Source organism: Seriola aureovittata, chromosome 19 (assembly GCF_021018895.1).
Source record: "Seriola aureovittata isolate HTS-2021-v1 ecotype China chromosome 19, ASM2101889v1, whole genome shotgun sequence".
Lineage (NCBI taxonomy): Eukaryota > Metazoa > Chordata > Actinopteri > Carangiformes > Carangidae > Seriola > Seriola aureovittata.
In genome coordinates, this window is record NC_079382.1 from 19,500,332 (window position 1) to 19,517,884 (window position 17,553).

General features: G+C 41.8%; 1 protein-coding gene across 4 annotated transcripts in view; it reads right to left on the reverse strand.

The window, feature by feature from the left end:
* The window catches only part of cnih3 (cornichon family AMPA receptor auxiliary protein 3), a 62,133-nt gene that overhangs the window by 20,853 nt on the left and 23,727 nt on the right, over positions 1-17,553 (reverse strand). For all 4 annotated transcript variants that reach the window (XR_008830399.1, XM_056404513.1, XM_056404512.1 and 1 more), the window contains exon 3: positions 14,230-14,277. Coding sequence is in view for 3 of the 4 variants with exons in the window: in XM_056404513.1 (XP_056260488.1) it covers positions 14,230-14,277 (48 nt within the window). In the remaining variant the exon portion in view is untranslated. The remainder of the gene's footprint in view (positions 1-14,229; positions 14,278-17,553) is intronic.

Here is a 17,553-nt window from a genome sequence, read left to right on the forward strand (position 1 = left end):
TCCAGGAAGCCAAGGGAGGATATAAAATTACATAATATGCCACAAAGTGATGTCCCATTTCTCTGTGCGGCATTTTGAGCCCCTGCAGCCTCTCACACTCACCAGGTCACATTCATTAAGTCGGTGAGGGGCTTGTCTGTTAGTTACTGGTGAGGAAATTCAGTCACATTATCACCCGTGTTAAACCGTGTGAACACTGAAATAGCAAGACTGTCCCCAAAAAACAACTCCATAGGTTGTCTGGGCAAGATTATTATAAGGGTTACCATGACGACAGAGGTCCGGTACGCCTGACTCTGCCATGCACCTTTATGTCCAGTGCATATGCAGCTGGTACATACCTATGGATTGTGTCTGAGCATATGGACAAATGTCCTACACAGCCATTTAAGTGGGGGGGTTTGTTTCTTAAGTAGTTGTCGTTGCCCCACCATTTTTTTTTTTCCCACCTAAAAATGCAGCTGGTAACTCGTCGCCTCAGAACAGTCAAAAGGAGAAACACATTAATAAAAAATCATGACAATAAAAGAGTAATGTTTCCCTATTGACTGACCAGCAACAATAAAATGACTAAAATGTGACGAAAGCTCAAACATTTTCATCAGAAAACCAAGATAAAATGATAAAAATGTGTGTGTGCAAAATAAATGACAGTACAGATCTTGTAAGAATTCATTTTTTTTCTCTCGTCTCCTCCATCCAACCTGTAACCACCGTCACCCTCTCCAAAAAGAAGAGTCTCTTCTTGTTCACTCTCACATGCTCTTTTTTTCCTCTCATTACCCCGGTGCTGAGGCAAACAGCTCTCACACCTCTTACTGCAAATCAACCATCCAGCATGGCAAACGAGAGCGTCTGCCCACGCTGCTTTCAGAGCCCAAGTGGAACCTGGCAGGGCCGCCGCCGCGTCTCGCCCTCAACCTCTCCAGGTCCAATTAGTAAGGCCACCCGCCATGGAGCGTGCTCGCTCACAGCTGAAAAGAGGTTGGAGAGCTTTTCAAATGTGACATTCCAGGCAGTGCCTGCTTTGAGGCATGCAGGGTAAAAGCACCGGGTCACAGAGCAACACACACAATTAATGAAGGAAATAAATAAATAGAGAATAAAAGAGATGAGACGGAAAAAAAAGACTTGGTTTGTTCAGTGTGTGGCTGAACGAGCACACCAGTTTCACAGCTTCATTTCTCCACACTTTCTGACTGGTTTGTTTCCCACCTGTTTGTGCAGCTTTGCAGAGCAGCAGCATGTATGGAAGCACAGATCCCGACTGCACAGGGTGGCTGCGACACAGATTTACTTGCTATCTGAACTCTCAAGCTTTGATTGGGCTGATTGGCACTTGAGAAAGGAAGGCCATACCAACAAAACCAGTCAGAGTGCTGAAATAAACAAGAGTCTCAAGAGAGACTGAGAATTGAAATAATGATACAAAGAGTTGATATAAACCTTAGTTTTCTTTTACACTAAAGCTGTATTCTTTATTTAAATCTACTGAGATTAATGGAAATATTATGCCAGTTGCTAAATTACTAAAATATGGACATTTTCAACAGATAATGATCTGACACAGCAGCGGTGATGTATTCCATACTCAAGGACTACTTTCATTGATTGCCGAGTTTTTCATTGAGCTGAAATATCAAAGGCTCCTCTTCCCCAGCTCAAATAAACTGAACCCGCTTCAGTATTCAGTAGCATTCCCACTGATGCCCTTTCACCCCGAGGGCAGGAATGATAGGCATGAAATTGGAAGAGTCTTGTTTTTGCAATTGAGTTGATGAAATTTTCTTTCCGCATGAGTTGGAGAGGACAGCCGCCCCGGGCCTCAGTATCTTGTAAAAGCCTTCATACACTCGGGTGGAGTTTTGAGACTGGCGACATATGCAATATTGCCTTCAGTTGGGAGAAGCTGATGGTCACTGGGACGAACCGCATATGGAGTAATGAATCCAGTCACTCGATATCATTCTTGAGATTTCACCTAAAACATCTGGTATTTTTGTTGTCGAGACAACTGAGATATCAATCAAAGTTTGACGTTTTAGATGTCAGTATCACTTAATCAAAAGTAGGACGTCTCGTTTTGTAATGAAAGACTTCAGCTGAGCGTCAAAGCGAGGATCGCCGAGCAGAATATCCGTCTGACTTAGACAGACACACATACAAAGACACAGAACTTCATGTCTTGTTGAAAGCATGTGACAGGATCCTAATCTCACTTGAGATGAGTCGGTTGTAGAAGGAGTTCCTGATATAAGTGTTTTTGACGAAAACACAAAACCAGAACTGGAGCAGCCGTCAGAGCAGCGTGGATCCTCCATTCAATCACTATCATCTGTAGTGAAAGAGTGTGTGAGGTTTTCTTGTGTAGTTACAACAGCAGTAAAGATAATGGATTCTCTCTTTTACCTCTTTGCTTTCTAATCATTGAAGGTCTTAGTGTTTCCTTAGAATGAAACTGACACTAATTATAGCTGTGGGGCAACTGCCAAGAAAGTCTACGTTGAGCCGTGTTTGGTGTTTTTCCTTCCACGATGTCATTCTTAACCTTATTGTCATGTGCCAATGTTTGACAAATGTTTCGCTTTTTTTCTATATCTAAAGGTTGTGGTGATGGTAACGTATGGTGTGGTTATTGTCAGCAAACTGAAATACTAGCTTAAGGTTTTGGGAAAGATTGTGGTTATCGTGGATCGTACATAAGTCAGATGTGCTACACGCCCATCCACTACCTTGACCTCCACATTACGGGCACCTTAATTCAGAATTGGCCTCTGTGATCGTACTTCCAAGGGCATGAGTATTTTGTTCCAATTTCAGTGTTGTTTCTAGCACTTTCATTTTCTCTGCCTCCCCCTTTGGTTTCTGCCTGGCCTGGTAAAGCAGAGATTCACAGACTCTCTGACAAGCTAATGAGTCCCACTCTCCCACTCTTTCCTCTGCATCCCCTCATCTTTGGCAGGCTTCGCCATTCAATGTGATTATACCCTGTTCTGTTTTCTGAAAATGTGTTCACTGGTGGCCATTAAAGATGCATCAGGAATACCCCTGTTGTCTTTAGATGGCTTTCTTTTTTGAGTAGTGGCCACATCAGCACCAATTTCATCCCACTGTTATGGTGATATTATTCGCTAGTAGTGAAAACTAACTCTTAAGAGTTAAGTGTTCACTGATTCCAACTGTCGGCCCAACACAATGACACAACACAACAAGACATGAAGACATAAGCTTTGGGTCAGATTACAATTGAAACAAAAATGGATACTCATGGTCCCCGGAAGATGGATAAACTTGTTTTTGGTGCCAACTTGATGTTGTTTTTCCTTCCTGAACCAAAACTTTCAACTAGTCCTCCAACCTCCACCGACCGTATGGGTCATTTTTCCTCAACCCTCTGATACGACCCATAGGAGTGTCTCCTGACATAGCGTCTATATATTGTCACAGTTACAATAATCAACTTCAATCAATCTTGTGTCATATTCTTGTGTTTTGTTGACTCATCCATCCACCACAACCTCCTTGTGACTCGGACTTTGTCTCTCTTTATACGTCACCACACTTTTCCCTTTGCTGCTGTCTTGATTACTACAGCCATTAGATGTCGCCTATCAACAAAACGTAACAATCATAATCATACAGTCGTAATAACCAGCTGCAGAGGCGACCTATGGGCTCGTTTTTTTACAGGACGACAGTCTACAATCACCAAATAGTGTGTGTTACCCTGATATAAGGGAGAAAATCCAGCCTTCCGTGGAATAAAATCATTTGATCTTAATGACAATGCATCATGGTAATGACTTCCCCCCTAGCACCAACAGCAGGACAAAACCTGATATTTTAAGCCCCAGAATTATTGAAGAATAAGAATAGCTCAATCAATCAATGATATAAGAATAGCAAAATCAAATGTTTTCTATTTGTGAATAAACAAAACCAAATTATACGTAAGTTCTTAGTGACTCCCTGTTGAGGGGTCTCTTGAATAACATGCTGCCAGTCCTCCTTGAGCCCAGTGCTGTCGCTAACCGGGTAGAAAGTGACGATGATTACAGGGTCTACTGTCTATAACGATTCCACTGGGATGTACAAATAACAGTAATTAAGCGCGGCCCAGAGCAACACTGTTTCAAAAGGCCTACACATCCTCACAGTGCCGCTGCTTGTGACTGTGAATGACTAAGAGGAGAATGCTGTTTAAATTTTCCAAGCAATTGCTTTGGGGCCGGAGCAATGGTGCAGCAGGAAAGCAGCTTTGCCTCCATCACTGAACATCTTTTGCCCTGAACTAAAACACTGCCTCTACCATTAATATGTTTCAACTGTCCTATTGCATTTATTTATTATCATTATGAGAACAAATTGACTATAAATAACAGTACAGCCACATAATGATAATAGGGCACTCTGGGATCCTTGTAAGGAAATTGCCCATCACTACAGAGCTGCAGAGGGAAATGATCCGGTTCATTCAAAGGATTCTTCATTCACATATAGAACAATCCGAATTCAAACAAATGTCCACACACACACCCACATGCATGAATACACACATTATCACACACTTATTGTCCCATAAAGCAGGAGTCGACTTTGGATGTAAAACTTGAAAGAATAATATACACATTGGCTGACAATATGAAAAACTATAAGAATGTCATCACTATTGTTATACATAGCATTGTAACATGTACTGTTTATACAGAACAGCTTCGATCTGAAGGTGGTTTCAGACAGCGAGTGCTTACTAAACATAAAGAGAGCCTCGTCCCTGAAGGCAACAGAAGCAGCAGTGGTAAAGAGAAAGTGCACAGCTGTTATTCTTGTATGTGCACAAATGTTTGATGCCTGAGTGCGATGCACGAACCCATGACTTCCCATTCGATGAAAAGCACACAGAAACTATGCAACGGAAAAAGCTGCAAGTAACTTTTTAGTAGTATCTGAGTAACCTGGATTATACATCTCTTCAGCAGCAGTGACAGTTAACTCTGTGAAGGTTCCTGATAGGATGGATAGAGTAGCTATAAGTAACCCTGGGAATTGAATTCACCTTGAATAGATAAAAAGAGATCCGGCCTGAATGCTTCCCTCTCCCTCACTGTTTTAAAAATATCTACACGTTCGTCAAGAAGATCGCATGACTGACATCCACATTTTGCAGTAGTTTTAATCCAACCTGAAAGACACACGTGAAGATACAAAATGATGCATTTTGGCCATACATTTTTCTGTCTGTCATGGACACACACACACACACACACACACACATTCAAAGCTATAATCCCACAAACAGAACCACAATCTGTGCAGTGCAGCCAGTTTTCCTTTGTGTCCTGTGTGTTGGCAAACTTCACAGAGTTTTATCATCAAGTATGCAGGACAGGCCCTCGGTGGCCCACATCAGACAACACGCTTCACACCGACTGCATCACCTGCACGCCCTGCTGCGGTGGTCTGTCTGTATACTGTATATGGACAGCAAATGTGGGTATGTTGGCGCATGCAAATGGGAGTGTCTCAGAAAGAGATAGGAGGGAGGGGTGTGGGGGGGGGGTAAGGGAGAGAGGGAGAAGAGACCTTTGTACAAAAACTTCAAAAGCATCATGGCAACCACAGGGGACCCTCCTCCTCCTCTTCTCATCTGACTCCCTCGCATCCTCAACTCTGATTGGCTGTAACTGGAACATGGAGCAAGCTTCACCTTGACACCAGTAACATGTAGGAGGGGAGGAAGGAAGGAGCCTGAAACAACTGGATGTTTTTTAGCTTCCAAACAATTAAATAACTACGCATTAATACTATAACCATCCATATTAACACAGCAGATTTACAGCAGGTTACACTGACATGTACAGACCTCAGCTTATCCTGTGTAATTCTGTGTTAAATTAGAACCAGTCACACACCAAGGTGTAAGGAAAAAGTGGCAATGCTCTGCATGCTCCGGAGACAGGGACTGAAAGTGACCTGCGGCGGCTCGGGGGACGGACAGAGTGACGAGGGCAGAGACAGGAGCAGAGCCTGAGATGCAGGTCAGTAAATGTGTCCAGCTCATCTGCTCTTATATATTTCAGGTTCATAGTTTCCTAGCCACATTTTTAAGTTCTCCCCCAGACACATTTTAACATGGTGTTCACACATAAAATAGGAGAAAAAAAAAGACTTTGGAAAGGGGCACAAATTTGGGATTAGGCCTTGTGCCCTTCCCAGCACCACTTGCACTATGTTGACCAGTGAAAGCAGTGCGAGTGCGTATCAAGATGGTTATTTTTAGAGGAAACATCAGAGAGACTCAGCCGCATGTTTGAGCCTCAGTCAGACGCAGACTGACTAGCAGATGTATCAGAACAGTTAGCGTTGTTAGCATCTTTTATTTGTTGACGTTGTTTGTTAGCTTGTTAGCTTGGCCATTTTGAGGGCAACAAAAACAAGGTTTTTGGCCACTTGGTGAATGTATTCTCTTTTAGCTCTGGTTTTGGTCTCCACCAACTCCTGAGGGAAATATTTGGCTCTTAAGCTGCTAAATGCTCCACTATGTTCACCAGCTGGTCTCCAACTGTGTCCGTCGGCTGTTTGCCGCTGAGCAGGAAGTGGACAGCGGGTTTTTAGAACCTTTACACTGAAAACAGATGCCTGCTGTGGCTGGAGACGACACTATGAGGAGCGATGAGAGCGAACCAAAACAATGAAACTGAGAGTGTTTGGATCCTCTCCATTCATGACAGTTTACAGTTGTATACAGTCTGTTCTCAAAGTGGGGTCCGACTGAATATGGTCAGCACATATGGTTAACGTTAAGAAAAGCAGCAGGGGCAGTTCTGTTACTTCGAAATGAATGGTTATTGTTGGTGTAAAAGTGATAATATGTTAAACTCCTGTTCAACTTTTTATATTATGATAAAAATCATCCTCATTTATTATATCAGATTCAAGCAAACAGGAAGCCCATATTGTGCAGAATTGCTGATTTATCTTATTGTGTCACGCAGTAGATGTGAACTGTCAAGGTTGTCCCGCCACATGCCAGCTAAGCGGCTAACCAAGAAATCCTCAAGAATATTGATGAAGTGTTCAGAATGCATTGAGTGCTGTTTTGCCCTGGGCTTGAATCTACAGTGAGCTCCAGCAGGCAGGCTGACCGGCTGACTTTATATTCCTGGAGAGAATTCACACCACGATGCTGCAGTGCTTCAATTTGTAAATGCTGCACTCAACACTGCTAATCTAGTTTGTGAAAAGTTGTATGCCAAGAAAAATGACCTTATACGTACATATGGCGGGAGGGATGCTGAAGTCCTAAAAGTAGCATCTGGATGGACAGATGGTTGGAGGGAGGTGACACCTCATGGAGTGTTTGTACAATGTTTGGGAAATTCTTTTTCTTGTCATATGCAATAGCAAACAAAACCACTGCTGTGTGTTATCTGCACTGTATATATATATCTTCTATTACAGTTTATGTTGTCTGCTTCCTGACAATGTTATAGAATCAGCCAGCTGTTGGCAGGTGCAGGGTACTCTGTGTAAAACCTTTTCTTTCATGTGTGAGCACAGTTTTCCTCTAATGCCCCACATCTGTTTCACAGTCGAGCTATTTTAAAATAGTTAACCCACCTAATGCGTTCAGGTAATTGATTTAAAGGGGCCATTTGTAAGTCTTCCCTACCGTCAATCGTGGTTCCTTGGCGGGAGCGGATGGTGGTGATTGTCGCTTGACCAGACTTTAGCCCATCGTTGCGTTTACAAGACAAGAGATTGGTAAGTAAACAGCTGTTAATGCTAACATTAGCTATGTAGCGATAGCAAAGCTTACAAATAGTTCCTTTAAGTCCTCAATCACTGTTATTGACTTGAAAGTATTTGAATTTAAGATTGTTGAAATTCATGGTTTAGGTTCTTCAGAGACACGAGGTAGAGTGTGTTTTTTTTTGTCATGATGTGTAAATAGAGAGTAACTATTATAAGCACAAAAAACACTATTAATTGAACATTTCCTTTGTAAAACGGAACTAAATCTCAGACAATATGTTCTTTTACTATGACTATAACCATGGAAATCTGGGCTGTTTCCAGTGAAAGTCGCGCAGCACACTATTAATATCCATTTCCTGCTAACAGTGGCTGCAAGACAAGTTTCCCCCTTCTCTGTTGTCCCCTCCTCTCTCTCCTTCACCACCCTCCCCCCCCCCCCCCCCCTTCTTATCTATTACTCCCCCCCCATTTGTTTTTCTCACCTTTCTCACCACCTCTCAGGTCTTCTTTCCTGGCAACGGTGCGTGGGATCAAGGAACCACTGTGGTTTGCATATAAGCTCATTACTCTGACTGACAGAGAACTTACACAGCTGCTGCATGACGGATCACAGAGAAGAAATCACACATGTGCAGCCTTTTATCAGCAACAGACTGGGTGCCATTGTTATTGCTTTGGTTGACTTACTGTCTGGCAGTTGCATAATTTTCCTTTTATAATCTGAAGCACGTGCACAAGTGTGGCGGGTGTGTTTCGTGTGCGTGTATTTAGTTAGTTTTTGAAGCAAGAGCAGAACTTCCTATGAACATGCTAACATGCTAGTTAACAGCAGATGGGTTGTGGGTGGGTGAAATATATAATGTATGAGGAAAATATTAATTACATAGAATGTGAAGATATTTTAAGCTCAATATTTCGTCAAGGCACGATTTAGACTCTGTGTTTGGACTGCTGAACTCCTTGTGATTTATTATTTATTTTGGGCAGCAGCCAAACGTTATGAGCTTTTAAATAGTTTGTCTTTGGGAAAGAGCAGTGACATACACGATTTTAATGTCAGTCTGTGTTCATGGTTTTTTGTAGAAATAGGCTACCTGTTTACCGTTTTCATTTTACCAATATTATATTTTCATACACAAGTTATTTTCATTGAGACATTCCTGATTGTTCTTGCTGTAATATTATCACCATCCTCCAGCAAAGTTCTCCAACTACCTTCATTATAGTGTCTGTTTTATAAATCTGGATGTAATATAATCATATCTAAATTAAAACACTAAGAATGTAACTAGATGTTACATTTATTTGGTCGTTTTAGTTCTTAATTAAAATTTCTTTAACTTTATGGTTAATCATCATGAGATTTATGATTTGAAACCCCTGATCGCTTCATGAGGTCACTGACTGAAGATGCGTAGTTTCTACTTTACTTTTAAATTCCTCATTTCATCAAATCTTTAAACAATCAAAGCTCACATCATAAAAAGATATACATTAAATAAATAAAACAGATGTTTTTCAAATAAAGTCTTTTGTGTTGCTACTTTCATCAAATCTAGAGTATTTTAATGATATGATTCGTGTCAAAAGAAGATCAAATTTGAGTGCAATCAATTCAATGATACTTTCATCTGGTCCCTTCTCTTTTAGTTATTTTAATTAGTTATTTTAAGTTCCAGACTTTGCTTGCAGCAGCCTGAGGAGCTTTGTACAGACAGATAGGATCCCAGTGGACGTAAGCTTCCAGCTCAGTGCAGTGAAAAATGCAATGAAGCCTTAAACCGACCGTGAACAACGTTTATCACTGAAGGATCTATTGTATGTGGCGGGCGATAAAGACTAGAAAGGCAAATTCACTGTCGCATTAATTTGTGAGGAAACCCGAGCGCAAGAGCTGGGAAGGTGGCAGGAGGCAGACATGAGAAACTTCTTCATTCAACTCAGCTCAACTCATAGTAATGTAACTTGTGTAATGTATTGTAACTGCTGGTTATTATTTTTCACTTTATTTGTCCCTGTCGAGTTTTCCAGCCCATCTTTCCAGGGATTTTGTGAAGGTTTCGTGAAGGTTAGAGAAGGAAGGGGAGAGTGTGGCGTGAAGAGGAAGCAGAGCCATGAGGGTGAAAACGTAAGAGGGAGGAAAAGGACGCAGTTAGCACAAGGTGGAGCTGAGAGTGCGGAGGAGGAGCTGAGGATGTGTAATAGTTGAGTTAAGAATCCCCAGAGCTCTGAAAATGGAAACTAAATCCTTTTTGATAGAGTTGGAAGCAAAGTTTATACTTCAGACCGAGGGCAGTCTCACTCCCAAGTCGTCACATTCGGACGCTTGGTCACGACCTCTTGGCCGCTTTTTGAATAAAAACAGCACCGTGCTGCGATGACAGATGCAGGAAGTGGGATGATAGGAATAAAGCATCTAAATAATGAAAAGAAAACATATTTTCCAACATATGATTCAGTTAAAGCAAGCCCACGCAGTAGTACGGAGGACTGTAAGACTGGCAAGGACATACTGGAGAAAGTATTGTGACTCAACTGGAAACACAACTCAGGTAGGAGGGGTGTGGGGAATGATTAAGAAGATGGGAGGGGACAGGAGGGGGTGGGGTTGCAGCTACAAAAGGAGAAAGGTTGAGTTCATAATAAATTGGTACAAAGTTTGAATAATTTGTCTGAAAAATGTTTCAGAAATAAGATTTGAAACCTTCCCAACACAGAATGCAGTTGTTTTAACTGATGAGACTGCGTTTTATAATCTTAGCATCTTATGTGTTTAAAATTTCCCTTATGTATTATTGTCATTACGATTTTGTTATTTCATAAATTGTTATTTAAACTGTTTGTAAAAAAAGTTTTTCTCTCTCTTGAAAATGAGATCTCGATCTCAATGGGATTTACCTGAATAAATAAAGGTTAAATAAATAAAAGAACGAAGAAGACATTTACATATTACACAATCTGCACAGAGCAAGGTGTGGGTGTTAGGGAGCAGGAGCATTTCACACAGAAACCTTTGCATCACACTTTGCAGATCAGACGCAGAGATCGTCCAACACGTCATCATCTCATGCAGGAAATGTGCAGAGGAAAGGCTGGAAGTGATCGCACAGCTCCAGTAACTTTGATTATCAGAGATCAATATGAAAAGTATTGTAGTGTGTGGAGGTCGTGGGGAGGACACATGACAACTGTTTGTTTTGTTTTTTTTAAGTCGACTGGACTAATTAAACGAATTAAGAAAAAAACAGACAAGGACACCTTTCTTAGTTTTTGGTTTTTCAAAGAACACCTGGAGTTTAATTTTTTTTTCTGCAACTGGGAGGCCGAGCTGTGTGACTACAACATAATGTGAACACATGAAAGGCGTCCGCTCTGCTGGATGCGTTCGGCCTCAGAGCTGCTGTGGAGTCAGAAGCAGTTTGACCCATGATCAAGTATCTGTCATGATCTGCCCTGAGGGGACTATCTCTGTCGACTCTCTGTTTGACTCTTTATGTTTGGACATTTGTTTGTTTCCTGTTTTATTTTTTTTAATTACTTCCCATGTGTGTCTCAAGGTTACGTTACTTCCTGTTTCCCTCCTCAGTGATTGTCTGCCCCGCCCTAATGTGTCTCACCTGTACGTAAGTCTCTGTCTTCCCCTCTGTCTCTGACCTGCGTGAAGCGTCCTCTGCATGGACTTTGCATGTTATTGTAATTTTCTGGTTTTTCTTCCTGTGTCCAAGTTTCTACCAGTTTTGCCTCCAAAGTTTGGATCTTCTGCATTTTTGTTTGACGAGCTTGACAGTGTCAGACAGTTTCACTATTAAAGTATTTTCACTCCAACTTCCAGCCTTCGTGTTTGTCTGTGTTTGTGTCTAGTTAACTTAAACCCAGACAGTACAGACAGTACATAGTGGATTCATAAAGACCTGAAAGCTCTGCCATGAATCGTGCTTTTACCGAGGGATACATTATAATGTAAAGGGCTTCTAACATGTTGCCCTGCTGATGTACAGCAAATAAGGTGAACAATGTATTAGAATTGGATCAATATAATGCAGTTTCACAAAACACCAACCACCCACTACAACTTCAATATTAAACATAATGTAGGATTATCACTTTTCTGACAGTATTTGCTAAATCTGAACATTTAAATATCTTTGTGAAAGTAGATTTCATGGCAGAGTGCTTGTCGCTGTTGGATTTTTAGCGCTTAGTGTTTCATAAATGTTAAAAGTTCCAGTTCCCCTTCAGCTCTTTATAGTCTTAAGGAGAGAGCTGGTTGACACAGTTCTCATCAAGCACACAGTCGTCTCAACCTGTAACCTGTTCCCTCTTCTCTCTGTGACAACTTGCGACGACTGCTCTCCACAGGGATGCAAACATTATTTTTTAAAAATTCCCTGATTTGATAATCACCCGATGACACAAGTGAAAAGCTGCCAAAGTTGAGTTTTGAAAACAGCACGACGGCGATTCAGAAACAAAATGCCCTTGGGACCTTTGAAATAAACATCTATTGCGTGCTGTGCTCATCCTCCATCACCTACTCATTACTACACTTAGGAAGGTGGAGCGAGAGGGAGGGGGGCAGAGAAGAAGAGGAGAGGTGGAGGAGGAGGAGGAGGGTGAAGAAAAGGGTTGAGACGGGCCCAAAAATAAAGGAAGGAAGAGCGCTAATGAGTACACTCAGGTTCGCTCAGTTGCTGTGACAACGCGCCGGCTCAAGCCACAAGACTGCACATCTAATGACTAACACACACACACACACACACACACACACACACACACACACACACAGTTGGGAGTAGAGGACACAGTATACCCCTTCAAGCTTTTGTCATCTTCACGGGTTTGCAGCCGCACAAACCCCATCAGAACACCACACACTCCACCGACGCCACAAATGGCACATGTCCATACCCCTGCATGTGCGTGTGTGTGTGTGTGTGTGTGTGTGTGTGTGTGTGTGTGTGTGTGTGTGTCTGCGGTGAAGACTATCAAATAGGTGTGCCAACATAAAGAAATGCAGCCAGCGCTTTGAACCAAATCAATCAGGACCACCACGGCGTGATTGTGCCAGTTGGAGCGAGCTGTATAGTTTTAGAGGAGTGAGGAAAAAAAAAAAAAAAACCTGCACAATGCAGCAGATCCTCCTGCATCAAGACCTCAGGGATCCAAACTGACAGGCACTGAACACGACACAGGAAGAATATAGTTCCTAAAATGTGCAAATATCGTTTCTAAAATGTGTGAATTCGACCAGATGTATGAAAAAAGGAAGTTGAGGCACTTGGCAAAGATGTTCTGTCTTGCCATTTTTCTTCGTTTCAGTTCTGGAGCCGCAGTATAATGCTGTTTGTCAATTACCTCCCACAGTGGAGTCGGGTTGGGCAGCACAATGACATATATACACTGTAAGATGATAGGATTTAACCACTTCTAACTTGCTGTGTGATATTAGAAAAGATGAAAAAAATTGAGTGTGTATATGTATGAACACATGATGATGAACACATTTCATCACAGGTTTAGAAGCTGTCTACTTCCTGGCTTTGTAAATGTTTTTTTCATAGAAACAAAGTTTAATTGGACTGGCAGACATCAGTATTTAAAATAGTTGGTATTCTCCTTTAAGCTGCACAGTGATAGCACATCTACGGCTACCTCCAGTGCTCCCTGCACAGTAGGTCACAGCTGCAAGGACAGTGCATCTGGATGTGTGTGTGTGTGTGTATGTGTACTGTATGTTGCTTTGTGAGTTCATGCATGTGTATTTGTCTCGGCATAAGTACTGTAGGGAGAATGTCCTCTCCAGGGGCCAGTGCATGGCCCGGGGGCTCGAGTTGGCAACACTGATAACCAAGATCAGCTGTTCAACTAATGAACCTCCAGCATAAACAGACACAAACACACACACTTACACACACACAGACACACACAGAAACACACACATGAAACATGCAGACACAGCTTGAGTTTTGAGAGGTGGAGGGACAAACAGATGTCACATTGAAGCTGGGAGGAGGCCTCTTCTCATCCTCACACTGATTCCTCAAGGCAAACTGTCTGCACACACAAACACACACACAACAGATAACATTCTTCTGCAGAGCACAGCACAGAACCTCTCAATCTCTGTCTCCCTTTTTATGTCAGTCCAACATGAGGCAAGAGGACAAAGGGAGCATCACTGTGCAAATCAAAAATTCATCACCCTACACTCATATTTTAGCTTTATTCATTTGCCAAAAACAGAGACAAAACACACAATAAGCAAAGTTAAAAATGAGTTTGATTAATTGTTTATTCATCAATTGTTTTCATATTTTGCCCACAATAATTGTGTCGTAAAAATGTGATATTGTGTGAGTCCTAGAGGAAAGTACAGTGTCATCTGCAAACTGTTTGAATTTTTATGTATTTTCTCACTGGCATAGTAACCAGTAAAGGATTATATCTAAAACCTGCACGGCACGAGCTCACCTTCCTCAGCAGGTTGCAGATCCTCTCGATGTTTCGCAGTCTCTCCCTCTGTAAGCAGGCAAACAGAGGAGAAGAGGTAAGTCATAGGATTCACAGACTTATTTTAGATTTATTTCATTTATGACAGCTGAGTACTGACATCAAAGTAAAGATGAAACAGAATAGAAATAGTGCAAGTTTGTCCTTGTACTGTACTTGGAGGGAAAGCAGGTGATGCAGAGATACAACGAGAAGCTACAGAGACTATCACTGTCAAATATACATGAAAGCATCTTGCATCTTATTTTAATGGTAGATGTCAAAAATCATGAATCTGATAACTTCAGACTTGACTTGACAAAATCAAAAATGTGCAGTGGATGCATGTTTCAGGTGTTAACGTGAAGTTGGACCTAATTTCGCAAGGTAAAAGTTTAACTGGTGTGGCTAAAAGCAGCTAGCAGGCTAATAAAATCATTCCACTAAGTTGTAAATAATACTCCCTCTCATCAAACACTTTCATTAATCTCTTTCACTGCAGCCGAATCAGAATCCCTCTTTGTCTACTGCCTGTATTGTTCTTCTGTGCAGCTATAAAACCGCATGATTGAGAGCTCCATCCCACGCTCTCTCTCAAGCCGACTGGAGATCCTCGTGACGCTGCGTCTCAAATTTCAATCATACTGATCTCTGGAAGAGCCGGGGTCGATTCACAATGACGAGTGAATGTGTCTCGCTCTGTTCTTCAGAAAGATGAATGAAGGCTGAAACTCTGCGTCGCAGCAAGAAAAATCTGGTCTGACTGGTTTTTTTTTATAGTGTTCAGAGCCTGAACTTCAAAACTGCAAACCAAATTTCACATCTCACAAATTTTTTTTTTATATGTAAAATCAGATATTTGACAAAAATATATTTTCAAACGTAATTATTTATTCATTTATTTCTACAGACTGGTGTTCTGTTGCCTGATCTGTTTTTATTCCCCATAGTTCATTAACTTACAGAAAGAAAAGAAACAAACATGAAAAGTGAGCAGCAGCAGTTGTCATTCCGTTTAAACTGTATAAGTTAGTGCATTTCTATGTTTGTATGTTCTTTGTGTGTATTAAGCTGTAAAAAGCTTAAATCAGCAATCAACACAATGCTGAGCCACCGTTTCACCGAAGCTTTTAACGTCGTGATCAAATATTAACTAGCTCCTACAGAGACGCAGTATGGACTGTGAGTGGCAGTGCAGTGTGTTCCACAGGGGGGCGATGCACGGCTCCGGCTGCTTATGAATCATATATTGATCGGAGCTCCGGAGCTGTTTGTGCTCGCGGTTTGACTTTATCTCTGCTGCTGAATGAAAATGTGCTGAAATAATTGGAGTGAAAACAGGGCTTATTGTGATTTCCTTTTTTTCATACACTGACAGCCACAGGCCGGTATCTGTGTCTGTATGCTTCATACTGTGGCCTACATCCAGGCCCCTCTGTGGGTTTTTGCCTCACCTGTGCATTTTTTATATCATACGTTTAACGCTGAGTGCAGGGAAGAAGTCTGTGTGAAAATGTGCCAGCGAGAATCTACCTCTGCTCAATCTACAGTATGAGCAGTCACGCTTCAGTGATTGTGTGTGTGTGTGTGTGTGTGTGTGTGAAATATGATTTTTCATTATCCACAGACTTCACTCCTTAATTTACTGTAATTTATGATCAACTTTTAACAGTTTATGTCTCTTTCTTTTTTTTAACAGCTGTTTATTATAAGACAGTTTAAACAGGTTGATGGTCGTCATGTGGACAGACCGGCAGCAGTGCTGTATTTAGAAGCACAAATCAAAGGCTAAACAGGAAACCTGCAGCGCCACACAGCCTTGATTAACTGTGTGTGGTTCAGTATGGATTACGCAAGATTACTTCTCGTGATTTTTTCTGGCAGCCTCCAGCACCTCCAGTGTGTGTGCACGTGTCTATGACTGGATCTAATACCGAAACTCTGTCAAATGAGGCACTAATTCTACATTCATGTCATATTACACTTTTATCAAATTACAACTTTCCGACTTGCAAAACTCCTGCTTCACTCATGCACCACCTACACTTCTGAACTGACTGATTACAGACGCTGTAGTTAGTTTAAGTTTTCCTCTTAGATTTCTTCTTTTTAGATAAATTATTTGTTAATTGTCTTAGTTAGAGTTAGTGTGTGTGCATCTCCCTCTTTTGTCATGAACGTGTGTTTTTCTGAGTTTGTGTGTTGAGACTTGACAATAAAAGTATCCCGACTTCCGCTCCTTCAGTCTCCCATCTCCCCCCAAAACACCTCAGGGGACTTTACCTCATTTCACAGGAGCATCAGAAGGCAGTGTGGGGGAAAAAGAAATATGTATATTGCACTGCCTTTTACCTTTTCATTATTTCAAATGTTTTAAAGTACAAGGAGAAGCCGGTTCAGTCGAAGAAACTTTGACTTTGAAGTGCAATATACGGCAGAGGCATGATGGGCAATAAAGGGAATCTATGATTGGGAGGAGGAACGGCGGGAAAGTGAAAGAATTTGTATTCATAGTGGTGAATCACATTTTCCTGCAGAGCTCTTTCATGTTCTTCAAAATGCAGAATTTTAACCCTCCTTCTGCCCTCAATATGCCCTCAGCAGACGTATTTCAACACACAGAAGGGTCCAAAGTGGTCTCTGACTTTTGAAACCAGACCGTTTCTGACAAAAACACAGCACAACAGCCATGAAAGGCCTCGGCTAATGGCCAATTATCTTTACCGCTAATGTCTATTTTTGGTTGAGACCACGCATCTCATCACGGACACCTCCTCCCCTCGCCTTCATCTACTGCCGGGTTTGAACGAGGACACGCAAATATATTCATCCCAGAGCAGCACTGTGTGTGTGTGTGTGTGCTCACGTACACCGACAGACAGGCACACACACACACACACACACACACCCGCAACTGTCTACTCATTAGCAGGCAATTAGTGTGATGGGTCTTTGAAATGTTACTCAGCGAGAATTTGCTTGACAAGCAAGAGTGGCGCGGAAGTACAGTATATAAACAAGAGATGGAAGGAGGGAGGGTGGGGTGGGTGGAGGGGCTTTAAGTTGACCTTTATTCAACCAAGCCAATTAAAAGCAAACTCTCATTTACAGGGAATGGCTCGTGTGGACAGTGAACCCCTGAAGATGACGTGGAGGAGGGTGTTCATCATGTTCCACTGGAGTAAACTGTGTTCATGTGAAAGACATGAGCAGTGAGGGAGATGGACTGATGAGGAGGGGGTGGGGTGGGGGGGTGCATTTAAACAGTGTGATAAGGCTACAGAAGCTGTCATCACTTCTGCTTGT